The 25,383-nt window shown below is 38.6% G+C and overlaps 3 protein-coding genes across 3 annotated transcripts; all 3 read left to right on the forward strand.

The window, feature by feature from the left end:
- Positions 1-646: 646 nt before the first annotated feature.
- On the forward strand, positions 647-6,923 carry LOC140938766 (probable iron/ascorbate oxidoreductase DDB_G0283291). The gene is made up of 5 exons (XM_073388295.1): positions 647-769; positions 4,034-4,261; positions 5,218-5,365; positions 5,537-5,787; positions 6,179-6,923. The coding sequence occupies exons 1-5, from the start codon at positions 715-717 to the stop codon at positions 6,475-6,477; spliced, it is 981 nt and encodes a 326-aa protein (XP_073244396.1). The 5' UTR covers positions 647-714; the 3' UTR covers positions 6,478-6,923.
- Positions 6,924-8,712: 1,789 nt separating this feature from the next.
- LOC140938076 (histone H3.3) lies at positions 8,713-9,123 on the forward strand. The gene has a single exon (XM_073387616.1). The coding sequence runs from the start codon at positions 8,713-8,715 to the stop codon at positions 9,121-9,123; it is 411 nt and encodes a 136-aa protein (XP_073243717.1).
- A 1,011-nt stretch (positions 9,124-10,134) lies between these two features.
- Positions 10,135-25,019, forward strand: LOC140937275 (isocitrate dehydrogenase [NAD] subunit alpha, mitochondrial-like). The gene is made up of 12 exons (XM_073386815.1): positions 10,135-10,277; positions 10,393-10,428; positions 10,787-10,870; positions 11,132-11,246; positions 12,343-12,400; positions 12,812-12,941; positions 14,183-14,316; positions 16,768-16,870; positions 18,225-18,289; positions 18,815-18,899; positions 21,198-21,350; positions 24,400-25,019. The coding sequence occupies exons 1-12, from the start codon at positions 10,170-10,172 to the stop codon at positions 24,472-24,474; spliced, it is 1,146 nt and encodes a 381-aa protein (XP_073242916.1). The 5' UTR covers positions 10,135-10,169; the 3' UTR covers positions 24,475-25,019.
- The last annotated feature ends 364 nt before the right edge of the window (positions 25,020-25,383 follow it).

Here is a 25,383-nt window from a genome sequence, read left to right on the forward strand (position 1 = left end):
TATGGAAGATAAACCACTGGGGCCCTGGATGTAGTTTTTATGAATTTTACGGGTGGCATATTTTCCAGTAAAACACTCGTGTCTATATAATAATAATAATCAATATTGTTGTTATATGCCTCTTTTATTTATACAGTTTTATACAGACCAGCCTGCTCCTCAGGCGCTTCGTTTTTTGCATGGTAGAAGCGAGCGCGAAACGCTAGTGACAGGTGATGAACCGCAAGGAACCATGGGAAAGGTACAGACGGGAGGAGAAAGTTGTGTACCGTTTTAATACGGGCAAACCGGTCGGTCCATAATAGCACGCAAAATTCAGGCCTGGTAAATTTTGTCCCGGAATCGCGTTTACCGTTTGTACAAATCAGTTCCATTTTCTAAAAAACGACCGCGAAAGCCTGAACCCGGTTTCAAATATGGCGTTGAAGAAATGGCACACGAATTTCAGTTTGGAATATTCCGTCCGGAAAAACAGGACTACCTTTTCAGATGTTTTGTTGCTCCCGGAAATTTTCCGATAGAACGACCCAAAAAGTCGTATTCCATTTACTTTCCAACCGGATTTTCCGGAAAATTTTGGTGAATGGTAAACAACCGAAGTTACAGGCGAAGCCTGTTATCTCCTTTAATTTCCCTCCTTCCTTTGCGCGCACATTGACGTATGAGTAGTTTGATAGCGTGACTTTTGTATACAAGGCTCTGCATCCTGTTATCATGTCTCCCATACCAGTGATAGACATTTCTCCACTCTGGACACTCTGTGATACTGGTAAGCTCTTTATTTTTCTCACACTGACGCCAGTCACTTCGTTTTCAATCCAGAATTGACGGTGAAATGGTACCTTGCGACTGGTTGCGTGACGGTCAACGCTTTAAAATTTTAAAAACCCAAAACCTTGCAGCATTAATTAATTGGAGCATAAAACCAAACTGTGTCTTTAATGAAAAAAAAAATGTCTTTTGATAAATAGTTATTACCTTGCGAGCAGAGGCCCTTAGAACTTCTTAGATAAGTCGGGAAGATCTAAAATCTAACTAAGAAAATCGAATGGCCTCTGCTCGTCTGCTCGCACGCAGCGTATTGTAAGGGGTTATTACACACCGTGCAAGGTTAGAAGGGTTATGTGAATTGTTTTTCAAGGTAACTCACAAACCAGTATAGATTCATACAGACAGTAGTCTGCTACACAGGTTCGATTCTTAGCAGCCATTTGTGGAGAGGAGAGTTGTGTGATGACACTACAAATGGCCATGTAGGAGACCATACAGAACGGGGGGGTGACAACTCTAACCAAGGCTGTTTGGGCAGTCCTATTAATAAATATTTGTCTTTATGTCCTCCCGGAAATTTATTCGACCCTCCCGAATTTTTCGGTGGCATTCCCCATAAATGTTTAACTTCCCAAAATTGTTTTAACAATTAAAATTAAAATTTTGATTAGAGATCTTTTGCAGCTTCTTGTTAATTATGTAACTTGTTAATTATCCGACCTTACTTATTTTTTCGTCTAGAGGGATCATGTTAACACAGAAAGACTGTCAAACTTTTTAAGTATATAAAATCATGTTTTTTTGTTCTTTAATCACCAATGAATCAGGCGAGCAGTAAAGGGGCCAACCAGTAGGGGGGTCTGGGGGCATGCTCCCCCAGAAAATTTTGAAATCTTGGTGCTCTGAAACGCCATTTCTAGTGTTCTGAGAGGACAAATTCTGTCCAAAATGTTCTCTAAATCAATTGTCCTTTTTATGCTTATTTTTATTGGCGTGACTTTGCGTAGAAGAAGTCAATTTTATTTCATACAAGTTGTGCGGTTTTTGAAATTGCTCTGGATATCACTTTCAGCTAAGTATACTCTGTGTGGTGTCATTATTGTATGAGTATCATAAGAATTCATTTGAAAATTTCAAAACAACTGTCGAAATCTGAAATTTTCCTATCCCGAACGCATATTGATCGGGATTTTGGGATTTTCGAGCAAAATCGGAAGGATCCGACGAGATCAAGATGATTAAAGAGTCTTTACAGACACACTTGTTTTTTTCTTACATACTTCTTACGTACTTCTTTCAAGTTTTCCAGTATGCAATCAGTGGAATGTGCTCTTAAAGCTTGTTAACGTGCAGCGTAAAAATACCCCTGAACTAATGAATGATGGGATCTGGTGTGAACTGATAGTATGTGCCTTGCACTGGTACGGTTCTTGTGTCAATCCACTGGGGATAGCACATGGTCAATGGTACTCAAACTTCATGCTATTTTAGTTGGAAACGTTGCTGATTGGTCTTTTCATATCATGGGGAGTTCAGCCGTTTTCAAGTGTCAAAATACAAAGAATACAGCGCATACACTGGGTGCATATCACTGTATATATATAGTTTGATAACATGTAATATCAAATCTTTGCTCAATGTCCCAAAAATATCTCATATTTCCCGAAAAATTCCCAGGTTTCCCGATTCCCGGCAAAATCTCCAGATTCCCGGAATAATTTTTTTTTTCTCCTGAAACAGCCCTTGTTAGAGCTGTTACCCCCGTATACTGAGAAATTAAATGTGGTTTGGAAACTTGAAGCTCAAATTGCTAGGAGGGGCGTACCTGACTGTAAGCCAGTTAATTAAACACGGGCGTAAAATATTTTTTGGTGTGTTTTTTTTTTTTGGAATGGCAAAATTGAGAAAAAAAAGTCACAATCTTTTTTTGTGTGTTTTCATATTCCAAATGTTTACCAAGAGCATCATTGATGGCATGCAGCCCCTTAAGACAGAGCCCTACTGAGCTCCTACACTATTAAGTTTTATTTAAGTATAGACAGATGTCACAAGACTGTGCACAGGCAGACAGGCGATGCTGAGTCTCGCCCCAGTCTTGGCTGTATAGTAGCAACTGTTTTTGTGTCATAAATGTCTACTATGCGAGCAGAGAGGCTGTCTGGGCTCGTGCTTCTACATACACACAGGGACACGAGTATCGACACAGACAAGATGGTCTAAGAGTCTTGCACCAGGAAACCCCGCAGTTTGGCATTTGAATTCTTAACACCTGTATCCAACCTTCCTTTAGCCTTACATTTTATAATGCCACTCTGAAACAGCTTTGTCTATGTGTTATTCATATTGAATAGAAGTAGGGAAATACAACATTTACATTAACTGATTATAACTTGAAGGTCCAACTAAGTTACTTTACAGGCCGTAAAAACCCAGATCGTTTATCGCTGTAATTTCAGCAACATTCTGGTAGCAGACTTAAAGATGGAAAATGCCCAGGAACAACCCTGGCTATTGACAGTGGTTATTGGAGTGTGACTGGAATCCCAGCTTCTCCTTCAACTGCTACTGTAAAAGTTGTAAACTAATTAAGTGTCTGACTCTCCTCCCATGTATGGGAGATGTGTACATGTAGATGGGGGTGATAAGGTTATTACGCTACTCTGTTGCTACTCTCCATCCCTGTGTACAAATTGTAAGAGAAAACTGGGAGCAAGTTAGACATGAAGCATATTGTCATTGAAGAAGTCTGATTGGTTAGCTCTATATGCCACTTAATTTGCTTCAAGCGTTCCGAGGGGTGGAGGGGGGTGGGGTAGTCCCTATAATTACCTACATGCGGAGGCTCCACCCAAAAGGGGGTACATTCTTCAGGCTTCAGGTATACAAGAGGGTAGGGATTTTGCTACTTGAAGTATATGAAATGGTAGGGAAATCGGTCATTTATGTCTGTAAAAAGACCTAAAAGGGCTAACAGAACAGTTTATGGCAGTGAAGATGTTGAGAAAATGTTTTGCTTTTTTATTTATTCATATTTTTTTACAGCAGTTAAAAGGGATACAAAGTTCTTAACTGGGTATGTGAAGGGTAATCATTAATTTTATCAGAAGATGGTATACAAAAGGGTTACCTTTCATGTCAAAAATAGTATATAAAAGGGTAAGGGGTTGGACCTCGGGGCGGAGCCTCCCTGTATAAACTGTGTTGAGTATCCCTCCTCAGGCAAGCATTTCAGAGTTAATTCTTGTATTCTTGATTGTACCAGATGGCAGTAATACAGAGGTTGACCAAGGACTCAAAGATAAAGTTATTCAACAGATTCACCAGGCCTGTAGAGATGTTGGCTTCTTTTACCTCACTGGCCATGGGGTTGAACAGTCAACCTTGGATAAACTTTTCACCGTTATGAAGAGCTTTTTTGCTCTGCCACTGGCAACCAAAAATACCATAAATATTCACAACTGTGAGTCTTATACTGGCTACATTGAAGCAAGTAGGTTCCACTATATGCACTAACCATTCATTTCCCTCGAAACCATACCTGATTCCAGACTAAAATGGGCAAAATCTATACCTGTTTTGTGACCAAGAAAGGTGCAAAAACCCTACCTGTTGGGGTGGCAAATACCTATATGGCTTATATCCCCCCTCCCCCCCTGGGTGCCTAAGCAATTTAGCTGATGTTTCAAATCTTTTCAAATTATCGGTAAAAATAGAACCACATTATACACAGTGCAATTTTAATGGGAAACTTTTCAGACTTGCCAACCTCCCAAAAGGCAAGATTCTGAACCTAAAGAGCTGGGAAAAGTCAAGTGAGAAAGGGGTAATAAGTAAAGTGAGATGTCCCAAATTTCCAAGTGGAAGAACTTCCAGCAGGGATTTATGGGTAATTTGGAAGTCACATATCACTTCAAAGCTGGCTAGTAGTGAACATCAAGATCAATTTTCCGATTTAAGTTTTGTACTTTCTATATTTTGTTGGCGGCCACCTTGAAACAAGAGAAACAGTAAGTCTGCACATTTGGTAGCAGCAAGTCACTGTAGGGTGAAAGGATGTAATCAAATGTGACTGCTAAGTGTTTTCTTTGGATTGAGCTAGCTATCTACAGTGACTTGCTGCTACCACCAAATGTGCAGACTTTACCGTCGTGACACTTGTCAGGTCTGATTTTTTCAAAAAATTGAAAATTCTTATTATTATTAGCACAATAAAAAGCACTGAAAAAAGTTTGAAGTACTTCTAACACACCTCTTGTTTTTGGTTATTCTCAACAAAGTATAGCTTGACAAAGCCCATGTTTTCAACCATATTTTCAGAAAGAACTGATTATCAGGATTAACAGGGAGAAAGTCTTTTCAAGACCAGTACAGTGAACTGTTTAGTAATGTCTCAAAGCACTATGAGTTTAATGTAATATGGAATATATATATTTTTTCATGTTCAAGGATCAGAAAGAACTCTGAACATTGTTGATATCAGGGAAGGATTCTATTTTTACCCAGAAATGGAAAACAACCAGCTTCCAGATGAGAGGGACCTGCCTAGTTTTGCTGATGTAATTGCAGCATACTCAAAGCAACTGAATCAATTGGGGTACGATTCGAATCATATTGCCAATAAACAACTTACACTACAGCTGTACATGTACAAAATTATTTACAAAAAATAATAAGAATTAAAAATTAATGCATTTAATGAATAATAATTAGAATAATAATATACATGTCTGCAGATAATCAATCTAGTCCTGTTATGAATCAACAGATTACTGATGATGAAAGCTTTAGCAATTGGGCTTCAACTCCCAGAAAACTTCTTTGATGGAAAGTTTTCTAAACCCACATTTAAAACACTGGCCCTCATGCATTACCCTCCCCACCCTGCTGAGACAGACTCCTGGGGGGTAGGACCACATACAGATTATGGCATGTGTACCTTCCTATTGCAAGATGACATTGGTGGTTTGGAAGTAGAAATAACAGATGGAAAATGGATTGAAGCAAAGCCCATACCAGGTACATAGAAGACACTTTTTATTTATCCCCGTTAAAACGTTACTTTTAAGAAAATTTTACCAAGGGTTCTTGTTGAATTTCTCCTGAGTTTTGGCTAAAATTGCAAAAAAAAATAGTCACAAAAAGGGAGAGCTGGAAATTTTATACCATATATTAATATAAGAAAACAACATGCCAAGTTTATGACCTGCAAATGAGGTGGAGAGAAGCGGAGACTGGAAAATTATAAGTCTAGCAGCATTTGCATGGCTTTTAATTTTGTGGCTCTTGTTCCGTCAGGTGAAACAAGACCTGAAAAGGGCGTCTGCTCTTGCAGGCTAGAGTTGATAAATTCAATGTCATAGTCGACATAGATAAAATAAGAGTTTCAACTGTTTCAACTAACTTTCAGGTACATTTGTGGTGAACCTGGGTGATTGCCTGCAGGCCTGGACCAAAGGACTCTACCGGGCAACAAGGCATCGCGTAAGACGGTCTATCAACACAGACAGATACTCAGTTCCATTCTTCTTTAACCCTAAGGGAGATTGCTTAATAGAGCCCATTGAAACTGATGCAACAAAAAATCTGACTATCATTACTGCGGTCAAGGGTTTGGACATGCCATTCCGGTTTGCTGATCTCAAAATGTCACTGTTGCAAAAGAGCCATGATTGGAGTAAAGATTCTCCAAGACCTGGGACAAAGTAGTAGAACATGGAAAACCCAACAATTGTCTCATAAAGAATGCATGTACTGAGTTATATGATTTTCCTTGTAAGGTTACATACCTGTATCAATCTTGTATCCAAAGGCTGCAGGCATTTGGTCAGCATGAAGATGCCTATCTAACATGTTACTACTGTGCTGTCAGATAGCAAAAAAAAACCACCAGGCAGTAACCCATAAACAATTTGCTAGACAAAGATTCTTTTGGATTGATTAACGCCACAAACTCATGATTGAAACTGGAAGACATAATCAAACTTCCCTCAACAATAGATTCTCCCCTATTTGTAACTCTGGTATAATTGAAGACAAATTTCATTTTCACTTCCATTGTCCAAAATATTCAATCCCAAGGGAGAAATTCTACAATCAAATCCAACAAAATTTTGTCGACTTTAATCAGCTATCTTACACAGAATTAATAATTAAATTGATGAATTCACAGAACTTTTCCATAAATTCACATTTGTTGAAATTTGTCTCTTTATGTAATGATTTACGTACTAATTTGTTATCAAATTATGCTGATGACACTCGATTGACTGTGGTAATCATTGCATTGAATTATCATTGTTATAAATTGTAACTTTATGTTAAAGCTTTTGCAATACTGTAACTACATAATTATAGTCATGCAAATAAAGCTTATGTTGTTGTTGTTCTTGTTCTGGCCTACTATGGAAAACATTTTCTCTGGACTGATTACATTCAGCAAGTATCTAGGCCTCCTGTTATAGGTTGTCATTTTCACAGAATTTATTACTTTCTGTAAACACGAAAACAATAACATTCTCTTGCGGAAAGGATTTAAGCAGGACAAAAGAAAATTTGAGCCCTGCAATTGGAAACAGGGTTCGTACACATTTTTGAACAAAAAATTCAAGAACTTTTCAAGGACTTTCAAGAACACATTTCCCATTTTTCAAGGACTCCATTCAGTGCAAAAAAGGGCCTTGAGTCTATCTCTTTTTAAGTTCTTCCACAACATGAGTAATTTCATCCCAAAGGTCTTTCTGTGTACGCTCCTTTTTCTTTGGAGTTCTACCTAAACTATAAAGTTAGCACTGAAATTCAAGGACTTCCCTGCACCAACTGCAATTTTCAAGGACTTTCAAGGCCTTGAATTTTTATTTTGAAAATTCAAGGACTTTCAAGGTGCGTGCGAACCAAGTGGAAAGATTTTACAGCAGTGGCCATTGCAATATATAGATTATTGCGTTTCATACCTGTACCCACCCCCACCCCCCTGTTGAGGAACTATGAAATTCTTCAGGGGTAAGTTATAAAATTGAGGATTTCTTTAGGGGTAGAGTAAAAAAATATGGAATTAACTGGAAATGGGGCTTTGATTTTCACAAAATTCTGTAAGGGTACACCCATATTCTTTAGGGGTAAGACCCATATTCGTCAGGGGTAAAGATTTCCATATTGCCCCATACGTTTATCACTATGCATACATGTTTCGACTCTGTTCATGTTAACTATTTGTGAGAAAAATTATGAAATCGTTGCAGACATAATAAATATATAGGGTTATATGGAAATCTTACCAGAGCTTGTTTTCAACCAGGAAGGGTTAAGTCCCCAACCGAGAGGCATATGGATATTAAATGCAATGACTGCAATGGCCCAATTATCGCTACTTTTGACTTTAAGATCTGTTGCTGAAAGTTTACAGGTTACCTAATTTGCCCTTTCATTTTCGCTAAAATCATTAATAATATTTCCCCCAAAATATTGAAGTTCCTCTGGATAATTTTTAAAAAGTCTTTGCTATAAGAACTTTGTTTGGATGAGCTTCTGCTTAAAACTGATCATGAGTTGTTTGTTTCCAAAAGAACTCAATGATAAATGGCTCTTATTCCAGTGATACCTTGCGGTGTGTATAATGATAAGAAGCAGATATTCCTTCAAGATCGTGCGTGGATTTCACTTCGGAGAAAGAGTTCCCTCACCAATTATTCCTGCCAGACTTGCTGTAGTCTCTTTCACAACAAGACAAGCGAGCTTGACTTTTTCGCGGATCGAACGCAACCAATCAGAATTTAGCAGCACAGAAATTCGACCAATCAGCAAGCGAAGAAATTGACCAATGACGGACGTAAAATCTACATATATAATATTCAATCACCTTTGATTGACGCCATTGATAAATTTTAACCGCATTGAGTAGGAGAAACGAGGTAGAAAACATTTCATCACTGTTGAAAGTGAAAAATGGCTCGTACGAAGCAAACAGCACGTAAATCAACCGGAGGAAAGGCTCCGAGGAAACAGTTAGCGACTAAAGCAGCTCGTAAGAGCGCCCCATCGACCGGTGGAGTGAAAAAGCCTCATCGTTATAGACCCGGTACTGTCGCTCTTCGTGAAATTCGTCGTTACCAGAAGTCTACTGAATTGTTGATCAGAAAGCTTCCGTTCCAGCGACTTGTACGTGAAATTGCCCAAGACTTTAAAACTGATCTTCGTTTCCAAAGTGCTGCCATTGGCGCCCTACAAGAAGCCGCTGAAGCTTACCTGGTTGGTCTCTTCGAAGACACAAACTTGTGCGCTATCCACGCCAAGCGTGTAACAATTATGCCAAAGGATATCCAGCTTGCCCGTCGAATCCGAGGCGAACGTGCTTAAAGTCAACTTAAAATGTTTGCTGTACATAACTAGACTTTTATGGAAGTTTTCAAGCAAGAATCTGACTGAACTTATCATAATATACATGCGCTAGTGGCGAACGATCAAAGACATTATTCAAAATAATCATTTCTGTGTATACGTTTCCCGTTATTTTCTCTGTAACTTTCGTTAATTTTTAGTTTGAGTTGAATCAAATCATCTCATTGTAGTTGATTTTTGGCCTGTAAACTTGTGTGTTTTTAAGAGTTTTATCCTGGAAGTGTTGTTTTAAGTTGTCCGTTGTTATTTTGGCGCATTTTATTCTGGGCGACAAGGCGTCTTTGTTTCCCAAGAATTTAAAAAACGCTCACTGCCATAAAAAGCCCGTGTTCGTTGTCGAACGACTGAGATGTTGCTCATGGCCGTATTGGGACAAAAATAATCCCGTGTCGTTACTTCAGTAGTGCAAACTGGCAACCTTTCTGTAAATTAATTATATACATTTTTAACTAACCCTTATTTAAGAGGCAAATAAAACTGTCTTGTAGTAAACCAGTGTACAGTGACGTTTATAGTAGCTTTAGAACATAAACTTTCGCTATAAATACATGCTCACGGTTCGGAAGGAAATGTTAGCGGCGATTTCCCCATAGTCGATCCAGAGCGTGAAATTCGAAAAAATCTGGCAGCGACCTGTGAATCGATGCCCAAAACGGCAAAAGCTAAAAAGTTTTTAGCGAAGGAAAGCTGTAAAGAGCAATCGGGGAATTGACATCACCAGCCATTATAAGCCGTCGTGTGCGGCAGCGGCTGTTTCATTTTTGCGGGCATAGTCTCCTTCGATCTTCCTAGAAAATAGGAAGATCGAAGGAAACTGCTTTCTAGGAAGATCGAAGGAGACTGCTCCCTGCGGAGGATGGTATCTTACTTTGAGCAAAGTACAGTGATTCACGAGTGATCGACAAAAGAAACACGAGTTTTCCTTTTTCGTAATTGTTCGTCACCACTTCGGAATTCTTCGGTTTCTCAGTTCCAGTCTCCCAGAGGCAACGGCATCAACAAAGATGGCGGCCACCCGGTTTTGTAGGTTCAGAGTCCCATCTGCTTCTGTGAAAGTTACGACAAAAGTATTCGGCAAAACAGGGATTTTTAACCTAGCAAGGCAGATCTATGTAAGATTTCATTTATGACTTATTGTCTATACCTGTTTTTCATTTTCTGTGTACTTTCTTTATCAAACAAATGCCCTGGTTGAACCGTTCTCAAAATGATGTGACCCCGTTGCAGGTTCCAGGTACATGGAAACGTTCATACTCTACAGAGGTAAGTTACCTCGCTGAACCAATTTGAAATAAACTTTTGATTCTTCTATACCAACCTGGCCATCTGCTTTGAACTTTATGTTGTTCACAAACAGCATGCATGTTAATTATAAAACCTCAAGTAATATTTTAAAATATTTCTCCCCGGGATTGTCAAACCCAGAGCACGTTTTTTTTTTTACTATTATTACAACAAACAGTACTCAATTTAAGGGAGAATTAGCACAGAACCATAAATAGGAGGAGCTGCTGAGAAGAGACCTTGACACTCGACACAGCTTCTAGTAGATTTAACGAAGAATGTACTGATATTGCTGTGAGCATGTTCAAAAGCCATTTATATTGTAATCTTTTTCTAGTCCAGAAAGGTAACACTTATTCCTGGTGATGGAATAGGACCTGAAATTTCCGATGCTGTCAAAGATGTATTTGCTGCTGCCAAGGTTTGTGCTATTCTTTCTGTACATTTTTTGTTATGTTACACCATAACATAATTTATTACCTAACAAGCTAACTTTATGCACATGTCACGGGCTAACCCCAGAGTTAGGACTTCATGTTTTAGCTTGTTATTATAGAACATTTGAGTTGTCACATGTATTGTGTTATTTTGAACATTTTGACCCTTCAGATAAGAGACAGAACCAAGTTAAAATTTCTTGAGCCCTGTTGATATGAATCTCTTATTGTGAATTGACTTTTAGGTTCCTATTGAATGGGAAGAAGTCACAGTGGCCCCTATTCTTCTTCCTGATGGTAAAACAACCATCCCAGCTGCAGCAATAAACTCTATGAATAAGAACAAGATTGGACTCAAAGGTACCTTTACTATAACTATGATAAGACAAAAAATATAATAAATTATTAGTTACTACAAAGAAGTGGTTATTGCCCATTTTGATTAATTTTTTTTTATTTTGAGCAATATTTATTCAGGGGTGCCCAGTTCAGCGAGGCTGGTTTGAATGGGGTCCTGGTGAAAAGGAAACAACAGTTGAAAATTGACGTCAAAGTACAGTAGAATATAAAATTCATCTTATAAGTCATAAAGCAAACTTCATGCTGAAAGAAATAAGGTTAAATATTCCTTTTAACTTCACCATTGTATGGCCATTTTATTGGTTTTTACGAGCTCCGTTTGGTTTAGAAACCTGGCCTTAGTTACCAGGCCTGTTAAAGTGTTAGCAACTCCTGCTATTAGGATTGTGATTAAATTGCTTTTGAGTTTTGAGTTTTAAGCAAAACCTTTTTGGACAAGAACTCTTGAGTTTCGGACAACAAAAATTAATATAGTGCTTTTCTGAAGGACAAGTGGATAAGAAAATTTTTCTCTTACTCTGATTTTGTCCTAATTTACTAGATAAGGTAAGAGATTGTTGAGGAGAGATAATAAGAGACTACAGAATTCCTAAGCCCATCTGTTTGACTTTATTCATTGCTCTCAAAGTGCAAACATTTTGTGCTTTGATCATTTTTTTGCATGGCTTTAAAAGTCAAGCATTTTTTTCACTTGTGGAAAAACTGAAAATCTCTTTGGAAGTTCCCCAAGATAAAGCCAAAAAAGGGATAGGGCTAGAGAAGGCAAATATAATGAATTGCCTTCAGTTTTCCACCACAGTTTGAAACAAAGTAGCTAAGAATATTTAGCTCAAGCAGTGATGTAGAAACAGATTGAAAATGTTGTAAATGTTGTTTGCAGTGTTGTGATTCCCTGATATATTTTACTGTTTATACATATCCAAGAGAAGGACTTCTGTTGGATACACGTAATTGGTGTAAACAGTTATGTGAAATTCACACCCTTTAATTGGTTGACTAGAATGGTTCAAATGTCTAGGCTTAGCAACAACAACCACAACTATTTTCTTCTAGAGTATAGATGTGAGTCTTAAGAATGTTTGTTTTACTGTGATAGGACCACTGGAGACAAAGATTGGTAAAGGACATGTGTCTATGAATTTGACTCTCAGAAGGTTAGAAGGGTTAATATATTAACTTAAGAGGTCTAATTTACCGTACTTAATACTTGAGATGCCACAATACAAACATAAAACCTGTGACAATTAAACCCAATTGGATTGGAGGTATGATTGTTTCTTAATTTACATAGAGGATTGATGTCAAGACTCATTAAGCCTTTGCAGTTTTTGGCCTCATCTCAAGCCCTGTTAGGAATAGCTTAAATAAATTGAAACGAATAGTAAATGTTAGTGACAATGATGATATTGTTTTACATGTATTTGATTGTACATTTGTATAAGGAGTAATAATCCAATTTTTTATCCCCATCTAGTTAGAGGAAAGGGAAAATGATTGTGTTGAGGGTGCTAGTAAAATTCACTTTAAAACAAGCCGTGCTTTTTGACATTGTCTTCCTTCTCCAGGATTTTTAATCTGTATGCCAATGTACGGCCTTGCCGGTCCATAGAAGGCTATCCCACAGCATACGATGACGTTAATCTGGTCACAATTAGAGAAAACACCGAGGGAGAATACAGTGGCATAGAGCATGTGGCAAGTCAATAGCTCAAAATTTGTTGAATATAAAATTAATTATTTGTTAAATTTGATGGCATTTAATATTATAAATAATATGCTCAGATATTTTGCAAGTTGCCTAGTATTTGGTGTGTGGAAAACTACCATCATGTATAAGCAGTGACCTAAATGTCCACAAATAGTTATTTATGGTACATCAAACACTCAAATAAAGGATGTATTGTTCCATGTAGTAACAGGTCTGTTAGCAAGTTTTTAAGTTGCCGGGTATATGCAGCTAGTAGGTGGGAAACTGAACAGCTGTAAAGTTCTTTATGTTGTATTTTACTTATGTTTCGCCTCAAAGTAGCCAGGGGTCATGCTCATGGTTGCCGGGGGAAATCCCCTGCCCCTGGCCCTTTGTGACGGCGCTGAATAAAATCACCCCACAAATTGAGACTAGTCCAGTGATTTTGTTGACTCTTTGCTCCACCAGCAACAGAAACATGACGTAATAGTGAGCTTAACCAAAGATGTTTTGAGCAATGTACATCAACCAGGCCCCAGTTGTTCAAAAGGTTGATAACGCTATCCACCGGATAAATCACTTACCACTGGTTAGCGCAATTGGTTTTCCTAACGCTTGTCGGTTGGATACTGATTTATCCAGTGGATAGCGCAATGTGAACTTTTTGCATTCTTGGGCGGTGGTTTTGCCCAGATTTTTGAGTAAATCATCAAGATAAGAGTAAAGAAATCTAGCAATACACATTCCAAAATGAAAGAATCAAGGTATAAATTGAAAGGGAAAAAGGCCTCACCTCCTGTTGATGTGCATCCCTCAAAAACACCTTTGCTTTAAGTGCCTCCCGGGGGACTTAAGAATGGAATGATAGAGTGGGTTACAGATTGTGTTTATGAGGCTGTTTTAAGGTGAGGTGAAACACCTGACTAAGTAAGTGTCCCATGTTTTTCCAAATTGTTCTCTTCTTTCACAAGCAAAGACAAGGCAGCCAAGTTTGAAGTAAAATGCAGCCATTCATCAGAAGTCACTTAGCATATTTCTTTTCAGACACTATTTAACCTGTGAACGCAGAGGTTCTGGTCGTTGCCTCTCTCCACCCACAAAGTAACTTACGTTTTGGGTGGAGAGAAGTAGTGACTAGAAATATATCTGTGTTTCCAGGCTAGACACCATTTAATTTTTAGATTTTTTTTTCAGAAATATCTCTGCAACATCAATGGGGCAAATTGATAACATTTTATTTGCTTGGTAGGTTGTTGATGGTGTAGTGCAAAGTATTAAACTGATCACAAAGGAAGCTTCACAACGAGTTGCAGACTTTGCATTTAGCTTTGCTAAGGCAAATGGCCGACGTACTGTTACTGCTGTACATAAAGCCAACATCATGTAAGTATGAAATATTATTGTAAATCATTTGATGAAAAATGTAATGCAGTTACTTATTGTCTTTCTTTTGAGTGCCTATTTTGTAAAACCAAGTGTGCATAGAAAGTGGTGTCCTGTAGCCCGGGGCTAGTGGATTTTGTTATCAGGCTAGTGATTTCTATTATTAAATTGTCCGATGGGCAAGTGAAGTTTTTTGGGGGAACTCAAATTACAGAAGAACTGTAACCAATGCTCATCAAAAAATTTTTTTCAGGCTAGTTGAAATGACTTTTGGGCTAGTACGTGCTAGCTATAGTTTGCCCGAATGACAAGCTGTAAAACTGACTTTCTTTGCGCCCTGAAAACCTAAAACAGTTCATCAAATCCAAGTCCTTTAGAGACATCTGTCCAACCCCCTGCTGAAACTTGCCTTAATTTTGCCATGATGCTTGTACAGTTGAACCTTTATTAAACAGCCCTCTCCTAAGCGGCCACCCCCTATTAACCCTTTAAACCCTCAGATCAAAATTTGAATTCTCATTCATTACCCCTATTCATTTCCTACAGAGGTAGTGGGGAGAAGTTGTTAAAATATCACGCAAATTCATCTTGTGCACATGATCATGTCTGTAATTTTCATGACCGCTCTGTTTTACAAAGCATTGATATTTCAGGGAGAAATTTGATGCTGATCACTTTTAGGGCTTAAAGGGTTAAGTGACCAGTTATCAAAGTCCCCAAGTAATTGTAGAAGAGAATGGGAAATTAAACCTCTGCGGCCCCCACCTCTATTAAGCGGCTGCAGCCACCTTTTTGCCGTCCCAATGAGAGTTCTCCCATTGTTGTCACCTCTATTAAGCAGCCATCAAGCACTTGATACACTTTGTTTAGCTTTTTCTTTAAGAACATGATGAAGGAAAATACACTGCGAGATACAAAGCGACAACTAATTGTGGACCAGAAATGCTGGTCTCATCATGAGACAGTTTGTTTCAAAATAAAGTGATGTTTCTGATAAATATTATGCTAATTTATAATGAGCACCCAACCCCATTAAGTGGCCACTTAATAGAGGTTCAATTGTATTTTTGACCCCCTTTTGGGAAGTTGCAAATCTGTCACTTCATAGAGTGGCCACTTTGAGTATAAGTTTGTTGTAAACTTGATGCCTTTAACTCCTAAAAGTGATCAACCTTTAATTTCTCATACTACGTCTACTAACTAAGATTTCCTAGTCACTCAAGACAAAAGGCAAGGTGCCAGAAGCCACTGGGCACTGCAAGAGCATAGCCCTTTAGAGTTTAAAGAAAGGACCTCCACTGCCTATTTTGTTCTTTATTCACATTATTACAGTGAAAATTGGTCAAGTGGTCAAGTATTGCCAAGTAGAATAAGTCGATTATTTAAATCTTGAGTTCATTTTTTGCTTCAATATTGCATTCTTTAGTTGTTAAAAATTCACACCAAGCCTTGATTTATAACTGGAATACTGTTTGGATTTAAGTGAGACATCAGTCATGAAAGTGTACAGAGCACCAGAGTTCTAGATTGGGAATTCCTGTTTGTTTGTTTATTTGTTTATTTTCCCCTCCATTTATTTATTTTACAAGCCATTTATATTGTATTACAAGATTGAAGAATTAAAGATGCTATTTGTAGAATTAAATATCAGGTTACAAGAATAAATGGAGAGGGCAGGATAAAGTTATACTAATTACTTGCCCTTTGATTAAATTACAGTTTTATTTAGGTTAAAAGAGAAAAAAAGAGAAAACTATAAACTATGAAAAATAATGAAAAATATTCAAAAGAGAGGAAAAAAGAAAAGCACATACACACACACACGCATAAGAAAAAAATGTAACATTTGAGAGTCAGTGTGGCGATGATTAATACTGAGCAAGATAATAGTTGAAAAGTGCTCTTTTAAACAATTTTTTAGTTGTTTTTTCACGTATAGATAAAGGAATTCCTGTTATAATTTTGCAGCATCCTGGGGGAAAAGTTTACACTTTTGAACAGTATTATGCTTTTTTCCATGTATGATGAAGTCATTAATTCTTCAAGTCATACCTTTTAAGTGTCTTCAAAAGAGATATTCAGGATTTCACTCAAATCTTGGACATTTTTCATTTCAATCTTGTAGACAGCTGTCGCACTAACAATTGTTTAACCTATTGAACTCTGCGCCTGTGCCTTTAAATATTGATGCCTTTTATCCAATTATAAGAACTCCATTCTTAAATCAATTCAAGAAATGAGTTCTTATCATTTTGAAGTTTTAAATCCTTCAACTAAACAATGTGATATTGAAACCAATAAAGAACTCAATTTTGAAATACAGTATAATCAAGTTCAATTCTTCCTAGGAACGCTTGACCACTTTTCACGGTAGCTACGGTTGTAATAATTAACTATGAGTTGTAACAATTCATCCTGATGGTTTTGCTTTGTGATTTGCTGATAACTTAGGAGAAAATCTGATGGTCTGTTTCTGCAATGCTGTCGAGAGGCTGCTGAGAAGAACAAAGATGTCAGATATAATGAGATGTATTTGGATACCACTTGTCTTAATGTGAGTGTAGAAGGCAATAAATTACTTAACTACTATGGTAACCATGAGGTGTATGATAGGACCATTGCAGCCTTTGCACTGTGTTGCATGAAGGCAGTCAATAGACCAGGATATGGACCAAGAAATAAAATTTGCTACCCAACCGAAGCTAATAAGCCTGGTTGGCCTGTGCAGTCTCTTAGTCCTGGGTTTGCTGTACAGTAGATTGCACTCTCTCTTATTTTGGTAGGTCACATTATTATGCAATCAGTTGGACCCCATGCACACCTCCTGATGAATGTCTTCAGCCCACTGGGTCCGTTTAATATGGCCAAATGTCAGATTATCTCACGGATATTTCAACAGTACAGTAATGATCAGTGCATTCCCATTTTTATCGCCAAGAGTATGTCTTGCATAACAAAATTTAATGCAGTTAGAAACAAACAACAACAAAGAGCACCACCTCGCCTGTGTAGCAATTGTTTCCTGTGGTTTCAGAGCAAAGAACAAGGAACTAGAGTCAAAGAACGCGCAAAAAATGTCACTCTCGTTCCATTTTTCGTGAGGCCAAAACCGAAAATCCCGTTCGTTGGTCTTTCTTTGCTAAGAAACCAAACAGAAACGCTTGCTACGCAGGCGAAGCACCACATCATGTCATTGGTCAGCAGTCAGTTTAGTGAACCAGGTACAGACAGACTTGTTTGTGCATGCAACAGCTCCATTTACTTGGTACAGCATTTCATGGCGGCCTCTGGGCCCCGGGGGGTGGGGGGGGGGTACTTAAGGAATTTCTGGTTGGGGATGTGCCGCTGGGACCCTGGAACCCTTAACCTATACCAGAGCTAGTTCAACTGAATTTTGCCACCCTATACTAGAGTAAACTCCCCAAATCCCCCTATCCTAGAGTAGCTGTTTCCCTTGTCTAGATAAAATCTTCAACCAACTGATCAGTTTCCTGAAAAATGATACCCTATTCTAGACCCAAACGCTCTGATTTATATATCCTATCCTAGAGTAAACTGCTTGAAAACCATACCCTTCACAGCGGCACATACCTATATAGCCCATATATGGCAGTACCCCCGCCCCCGGGCTCTGGGGCTTGTTTAGCCTTTGTATCTTGCATTTACCCACAAATCTCCATTCCTTTATTTTTCTACTAAAGTTAGTTAAACAGGGGCCTGGTTATGTTTGCATAGGAGCTCAGGGCTGTGAGACGCAGATTTACCAGCTATTGTGGCATTACTGTATGTAGGGGTTGGCTTTGTCAAAAGTGGAAGCCCTGGACATACCAGGCATTCACCACTACCATAGTCTCTCCCTCTACTATGCGATGCAGTAGTATTATCATTTAGCATTTCTTTATTGTCAGATTGTAAAAGATCCTAAAGAATTTGATGTTATGGTGATGCCAAACTTATATGGAGATATTTTAAGGTAAACTTATTAATAACGATGACGACAACGAGAACGACGGAAGACGACGACGACAACGACGATAGTTTTTAAGGTTTTGTCGTATGAGACAGAGTATTTCCGAACTGTTTCTGATAGCAGTTCGTCAATATCTTCATGAACTTCAACGTCTCCACCAACAACATCCTCCCCTGAAGCCGCCATATTGAAAATTGTGCCTGTGGGAGACTAATTTCGATAGTTTTTGACACGTTCTGATTGGTTCTTTGTTTTGCTGTTACATGTATGTCGAAGTGTGTTCACACTAGTTTTGACCTTGCATAACCGAAACATAACAACAGAACGACATAAATAAACGAACAAACGACGTAACCACCTCCTTATGTCGTTATGGTAGTGTCGTTATGTCGCAAGTGTGGACCAGGCTTTATAACGTTCTTAACATTATAAAGAATAATTATTATTAAAGACTCGACTTTTTTTAAAGTAATATCAAGGTTCTTATATTATTACAACTGACATAATCTTTCTTTTCTTCCATTATAGCGATTTGTGTGCAGGTTTAATCGGTGGGTTAGGAGTCACGCCCAGTGGAAATATTGGAGCAGATGGAGTAGCCATATTTGAATCAGTGAGTGTGTTGTTCTTTGTGTTGTGGAGTTGCAGGAAGGAGATGTTTGCTCTTTGAGCATCAGTTCTATTAAAGCAGGAAAGGAGTGATCGGACTATTTATTAATTAGATATACAGTGTAAAGTAGTTGTGCGCCTGATTCTGGGCTCAATTCTTTAGTACTGGAACAATATTATACTACGGGTCAGTTACCGGTCGTTTCGATACAAAGCTGTTTCGATACAAGTGGTTTCGTTACAGCTTTATTCATTCGAGGTGTAAATACTTCCACGTACTTGGCTTAAAGAACGAAGATATTCACCCAAAATGTTTTCTTGTTCACTCGCAAACTATACTTGAAGTGAACAAACTTTTTGTGCAATTTCACTGCTTATGTTTGTATCGAAATGACTTTGTATCGAGACGATTCCTAGGGGTCTAATCACTGAGTAAAGCTAAGCTGAGCTAATTGTTCTACCTTCCTTTCTTCTAGTGAGGCTCTGCCTCACATCGCTTCCACTTAATCTCACTCTATCAGCGTGAAAAAATAAAAAAAACACTGGGAGTCGGTTATTTGAGCAAAGTCCAAGCCATGACGCGGGTTAAGAAGCTCCGTGGCCTGTAAAAGTTGTTTACAAGCGGCGTATTTTTAGTAGATTAATATCCTTGTTAGCCCGGCTGTAAACCTCCCTGATGCTTGGGCAGTGGCTTTAAGCCGTTGGCCTTGTCTCCCTCATCCTTCTTTCATTATATTAGTCAGTTCGATAGAGGATTTAAAAGAACCCACGCTACCGTTCTATAAGACTTTTTTTATCCCACATCATAAAGAATACAGCCAATTAGAAAGCTAGAAACCCGTTGCATATTCAACGGTATATAGCGGGTATTATATTTCTTCCTTTTCATTGGCTGAGAGCCAACCACGTGACCTGCAAATAACTGCCTACAAATAATGGTCTGCTCGTGCGCAAACTCGTCTAACTGTGTTTGGCGGCAAATAATATTCTGCTCATGCTTAAATTAAACCACGCTTTCCTCCTTCTTGCGATCGCTCTTGCATGAAGATGGCAGATCGCGTCGCTTACCTTTCAGAGTTTAAAAAGCAAACTCGGTGATCGAATGATAAAACAATTATTTGACTAGGTTATCGCAAAATATCGTGATTTGTCAGTGTCTCGCAGTCAATTATTTTCCTTAGCCTTTGATATTTTACTCAACCTCGTCCAATATCTGTTAAGTATTTCACGAATCCCTGCGATGCTCGCGGCCTTTACGTTTTCCCGCCGAAAACAAAGCAGATGCCGATAGCAGAAACTTTCATTCTACAAAAATTGCCAGAAGCAACTTTAACGAACATTATTAAACCCAAGTTTCAACTACCATTCGGACTTCTAGAAAATCAAAGTTGCAAAAGCGATACAAAACGAAATAAAACAGACTACAACAGACAAATCTATTTGTCGAGAGCAGCAAAAACAAACCAGTTAATCCGTGCTGAGATGGATCTGCATTTCAAAACAGCAAGTCTACCGAAATCCCGCGAGAAACGTTCGACAGATGTGTTACCATTTTCTTCAGGATTCAGGTAAAGTAGACAGAAGTGAACACGACCTTTATTCATTGATAAGCTGTCAATTATTTAAACATTGTTGTTTACAGATTACATTTATTGTTAAAAATGACTTTCTTTTAGTTTACCTTTTGTAATCTTTAAGGCCTGATCGCGGGTTACTTCATTATTAAACATGTTTAGGTGTAGTTGTGTAATTCTTGTTACCAACCACATTGGTAGCAATGGTAAATAATATAATCATATGTCTTTAGTGGTATTTTGTAACTGGCGATTGAAATTTTAACCTCAGAAACATGCCTTCAGAACTGAAATTTTTGTGTGTTCTTACAAATCTAAATGAATGAAGGATATCGATAAAGTTAACTGTAAAGATGAAGGTATTGGTAATGGGGCGATGGCGATGGCATTAGCGACGGCACACGGCCACGGCGACGGTGATGGCGATGGCGATAGCGTTGGTAATAATTAGTATAATAAATCTGACTAGGTGCTGCTAGTCAAAGGTTAATGGCCTTGATCATTAAACTCTCCATTCCTTTACTAGCCTGAGATCAGACCCAATTTTAGTAGCTTCCATGCATTCTCTCCTACGTGGTCGCGCAAAAATTGGGCTCTCTTTTTCATTTACGAACCGAAACGAAAATAGAGCCTGATCTCAGATTATCCTTTACTATTGAGAATGGACGAGTATTTCATAAAGCATATTGTCAAAAACCGTAATGCATTTTGGTTTTTATTGTTTTCAGGTTCATGGCACAGCTCCCGATATTGCAGGCCAGGACAAAGCCAACCCCACAGCTCTCCTACTAAGTGCTGTTATGATGCTCCGGCATATGGAACTTCACTCACATGCAGACAGTGTAGAGGGAGCAGTACTGGAGACTATCAAAGAAGGACAAGTAAGAATTTACCTGATCCCTAACAGTCCAAAGCTCTCTCCTCCCCAGAGGCTAAAAAAGTAGTAAGCGCGAAAGGAGCGATGAAGGAGAGAAAAGGCAAAGTTCTTTTCTTCTCTCTCCCCTACCCATCACTCCGCGCTCTGTTTTTTCTGCTCTCCCCAGCCTCCCTGTGACACAGTAGGGAGTTTGAGCAAAGACGACGGCGACGACGACGGCAACGAGAACGTCAAAAAATCAATAGGTTTATCAAGTAAAACATCAAGTTTGCACTTGCATCACACTTTTTTGTACATTTCTTTGCCGTTTATAGAGGACGTAAACAAGTGACGAAGAAATTTTCTTACTCTTTCTAAACTCGAGTGCAGTGCCCAAGAAATCAACTCCAGGGAAGTTTGCCTCCATTAGACAATTTTAGCGAATTGGAATAAACGCGACAAAGTCTGAAAAAACGTTTTCGCTGCCGTCGCCGTCATCGATGCTAAAACTCCCTAGAGAGTCCTCTGCGGTGGAGAGAGAGTTCAAGAATTGTAAAAATTCAAGAAATGCACCAGATTTCATGTTGTTTAGTTCTGAGGAATATATAGCGTTATGTGAAAATCCTGCTAGTGTAGGGGGTGTGTGCGAGTAACTCGCTCGTTACACGAGGTGGTACCGAGAGTCTACTTCTTTCATCTTGGTTTTTGCTTCTCTTTGCTTCCTCATCTTCTTAACTCCTTCTCTTACCAACTCGTAACTCTCTTAATCTTCTCTTCCTCTCTTACTATTAAGGCCCGGTTCAGACGCCGAACTTTTCATGAGCCGAACCTAATTCGAATTAAGGCCGACCCAAATTATTTAGACCGGCTGAATTGATTCAGACGCCGATCTTAATAATTCCAGCCGAAATAAATTCAAAACGAGAAAAAGGCTCATTTCGGTCAAACTACGTACAAAATACGTTAATAGTAATTTAGGCATTAGGTTCGGTGCATGAAAAGTTCGGCGTCTAAATCAAAGCTGTTCCAAATTAAGTCGCTCCAAAGGAGAAATTCCCGGCCGGGTCAGGCGAAAAGAACGGCTGAGCCGTTCCATATTAAAATAGGCGTTCCTAATTGATCCAGAGGCCGAACTTTTCATGTACTTAATTCAATGTATTAGGTTCGGCTCATGAAAAGTTCGGCGTCTGAACCGGGCCTAAGTCAAATAGTAACGATTTTTATAGCCAAAGGTGGACATGTTTGGGCTAGCTGACCGTGGGAATAAAAACAAAGTAAAGGAGCTCGGTGTGGGTAGTGTTTTGGTACAACTGAATGTACACGGCTATGATCGGCAAGAAGCTACAGACCAATGAAAAGCTAAAATGCTTGTTAAAAAACCCAAACAGGAACTTCAACTGGACTTATGAACTAAGGTCACAAACACGACCACCTACAGTTTGTATGAAAAACTAACCTCTGACAATGGCAAGCGAAGAATATTCTTAAAATGGCAGTAAGTAAATTCGCCAGCTAAGCAAAAATTCGAGTACTAGTAAAATCATAGAGCAAAACAGGAAATCACCCATGACAACATCAAGACAAACCTTGACCCACTTAATGAGACAAAAACCAAACTTAAAAAATGAGACAGGTCTAAAAAGTGAAATACTTCACAACACTAGCTTGTAAACGCGAGAACTTTTCCGACTCTCGCTTCTTCGTCTGCGTTCGCAGTCTTAAAACTCGTCAATAAAATGAATTATTTCAATGGTTAGATCGCGAGAAGGTTTTTGTCCTCAGACTCAAAAGTTGGAGCTCTGTTGCATGAGCATCACTGAAGGAGATGCTAGTTTTTCGTAATATTCAATATCCTGTTCTAGTCGGTTTTCTCTCTCCCATCTGCGGACTAACTTAGCCCTGTGGCTCTCTCGTATTCTGAGATGGGACGAGAAGGAACGGAGAGGAACTTGTTTCTCTAATTTATCGCCTCCTCCCCTGCCCTTTGTCCAAATTTCTTGCTCCTTACATTGGTACCCTTCCGGAAATGGCTTCATGTAAAGGAATCCTGAAATAATTAGTGACCTGATTGTCTTAAGTTGTTATGTAGCTGAAGTTTAACCCCGACAATTCGCGCTGGCTCGAGCTCTCAATGGCTACGTCTAGGTCACAAGACCGTATCGAAAATGAAGAGTCCCTCTGCTTCGGGGACTGACATAAACGCCAGTAAAATGCTCTCTACGAAACTATTCGTTGTGCTTTCTTTCTTGTAATCTCACTGTAAAATAATCCTGTTTTGTGCTCTCTCGCCGTCTGATATCATTACCCTCCATCTTGCAGTGTTTATGTTTAAGTTCCATAACCAACTTTTACCTTCAGTTTTTGATACCTTTTTTAATCCTGTTAGGAACATACATAGATATAACACTAGGTTGTCCTCCAGGAAGACTTATGCTAACCCTAAAGCCAGAACAAATTATGGAATTTTCAATTTAAGGTTCCAGGGTGCTAAAGTTTGGAATGATATAACTGATGACATCAAGCTCCTCTATCTCCAGCGTCTTAAGAAAAAGCTAAAGTCAATTCTTATTGATAAATATTAACTGCAGTTTTATCAACACCATATTTTTTTTGGCTTTCCGTTGTTTAATATTGGCATACTCAGGTTTCTTTTGTTGTCTTTCTTTTTGAACTAGTTTTTTTCCTTTTTTTTGCGTCTGTGTTTTGTGTAGCTGTGTGTAGTGTGTGGTACGTGACCCTTAATTTAATCATTTATTAATAACCTAAGTAAGGCTGCCTTATCTTTTTAGCCCTCAACGGTTATTATGGACAGCCTGTACCCTCTCCATATTCTATAGTAATATTTTTGTATCATGTAAATCAATGTAGGGTACAAATAAAGTTGTTGATGTTGTTCTCTCGCAAATACAGTTTCTCGCCCTCACAATTCTTGCACGTGCTCCAGTACAAATATGGAAGTAATTTATGCAAAGTCTTCCCGTAAAGGAAGGGTAAATCTAAACTTCTCGCACAACTCTTCGCCTTGAGACCAGTTAGTGTTCAAACTGTGAATTGTTTGTCTACTACCCTGACAGGTTTTGACTGGAGACCTTGGTGGCCGTAGCACGTGTTCTGAGTTTACACAGGAGATCTGCCGGAAGCTTGAATAGTTTTTTAACGTCTCTGAATCTGTCCAAGCTGGTTTTGGAGTTCATCGATGTGATTGGACCTAACTTTGATGGAGCCATTTTATCATTTGGTGATTAAGTTATCGTTTTCCACAGATGTATTTTTCCGGCCGTAGGTTTCTTCGCCTTTGGATATCGAAATTTCAATGGCAAATTTAAATTTTGTTCTTTCTCGCCACTCTCAATCCCAAGATTATACCTTCAGAAACTGTGAATTGAAATATTTTCTGTTACAACAAGCGAATGACGTTCTCTCCTTTTCTTCTTATTTTTGCGTATTTCAACTGTAAATTATCAGAACGTTACAAATCGAAGATGCTCTTATGACTAGCAACTTATTTCTATTAATGTTCTAAAATGATTTGTAAATTTTAAAATCAGGCTAGTTTATTTGCCCGTTGTTACAAAGTGGTCTTAGTTGATTGACTTTCGGACATAATTCCCTTGAGCTGTAAGATTTATGTAAGTTCAATTAGATTATTGCAAATTGTACATTGAAGTCATAAAGAGAGAAAGATAGACGCTGATTTATGTTTTCATGTGTTTGTGTCACCATACTCACGATCAGCAAAGGTTTCTCTCCCCCTCCCCCTCCTCCTTTTTTTTGCCCTGACGCCTACCCCAAGGGTTGATATTTCTACTCTCCCCAGTCTTCCTCAGAGACGAAATCAAAGATGGCGGTCACGTCAGTACGAATTTTAGACCCTGGGGACGGGCTTGGCAACTTTCGCTTGCCCAAAAATACGCGTACAATGCAGGCTATCAAATGGCGGGAAGCTTTTCTACAAAAACAAACGTGAGAGTGGTAACTACGCAACCGTGATAATCTGTTATGTACCACGCGCTAAACAACTCCGATAACTGTAAAATAACTGTGGAAAAATAGTTCGA

This window comes from Porites lutea, chromosome 5 (genome assembly GCF_958299795.1).
Source record: "Porites lutea chromosome 5, jaPorLute2.1, whole genome shotgun sequence".
NCBI classification, from domain to species: Eukaryota; Metazoa; Cnidaria; class Anthozoa; order Scleractinia; family Poritidae; genus Porites; species Porites lutea.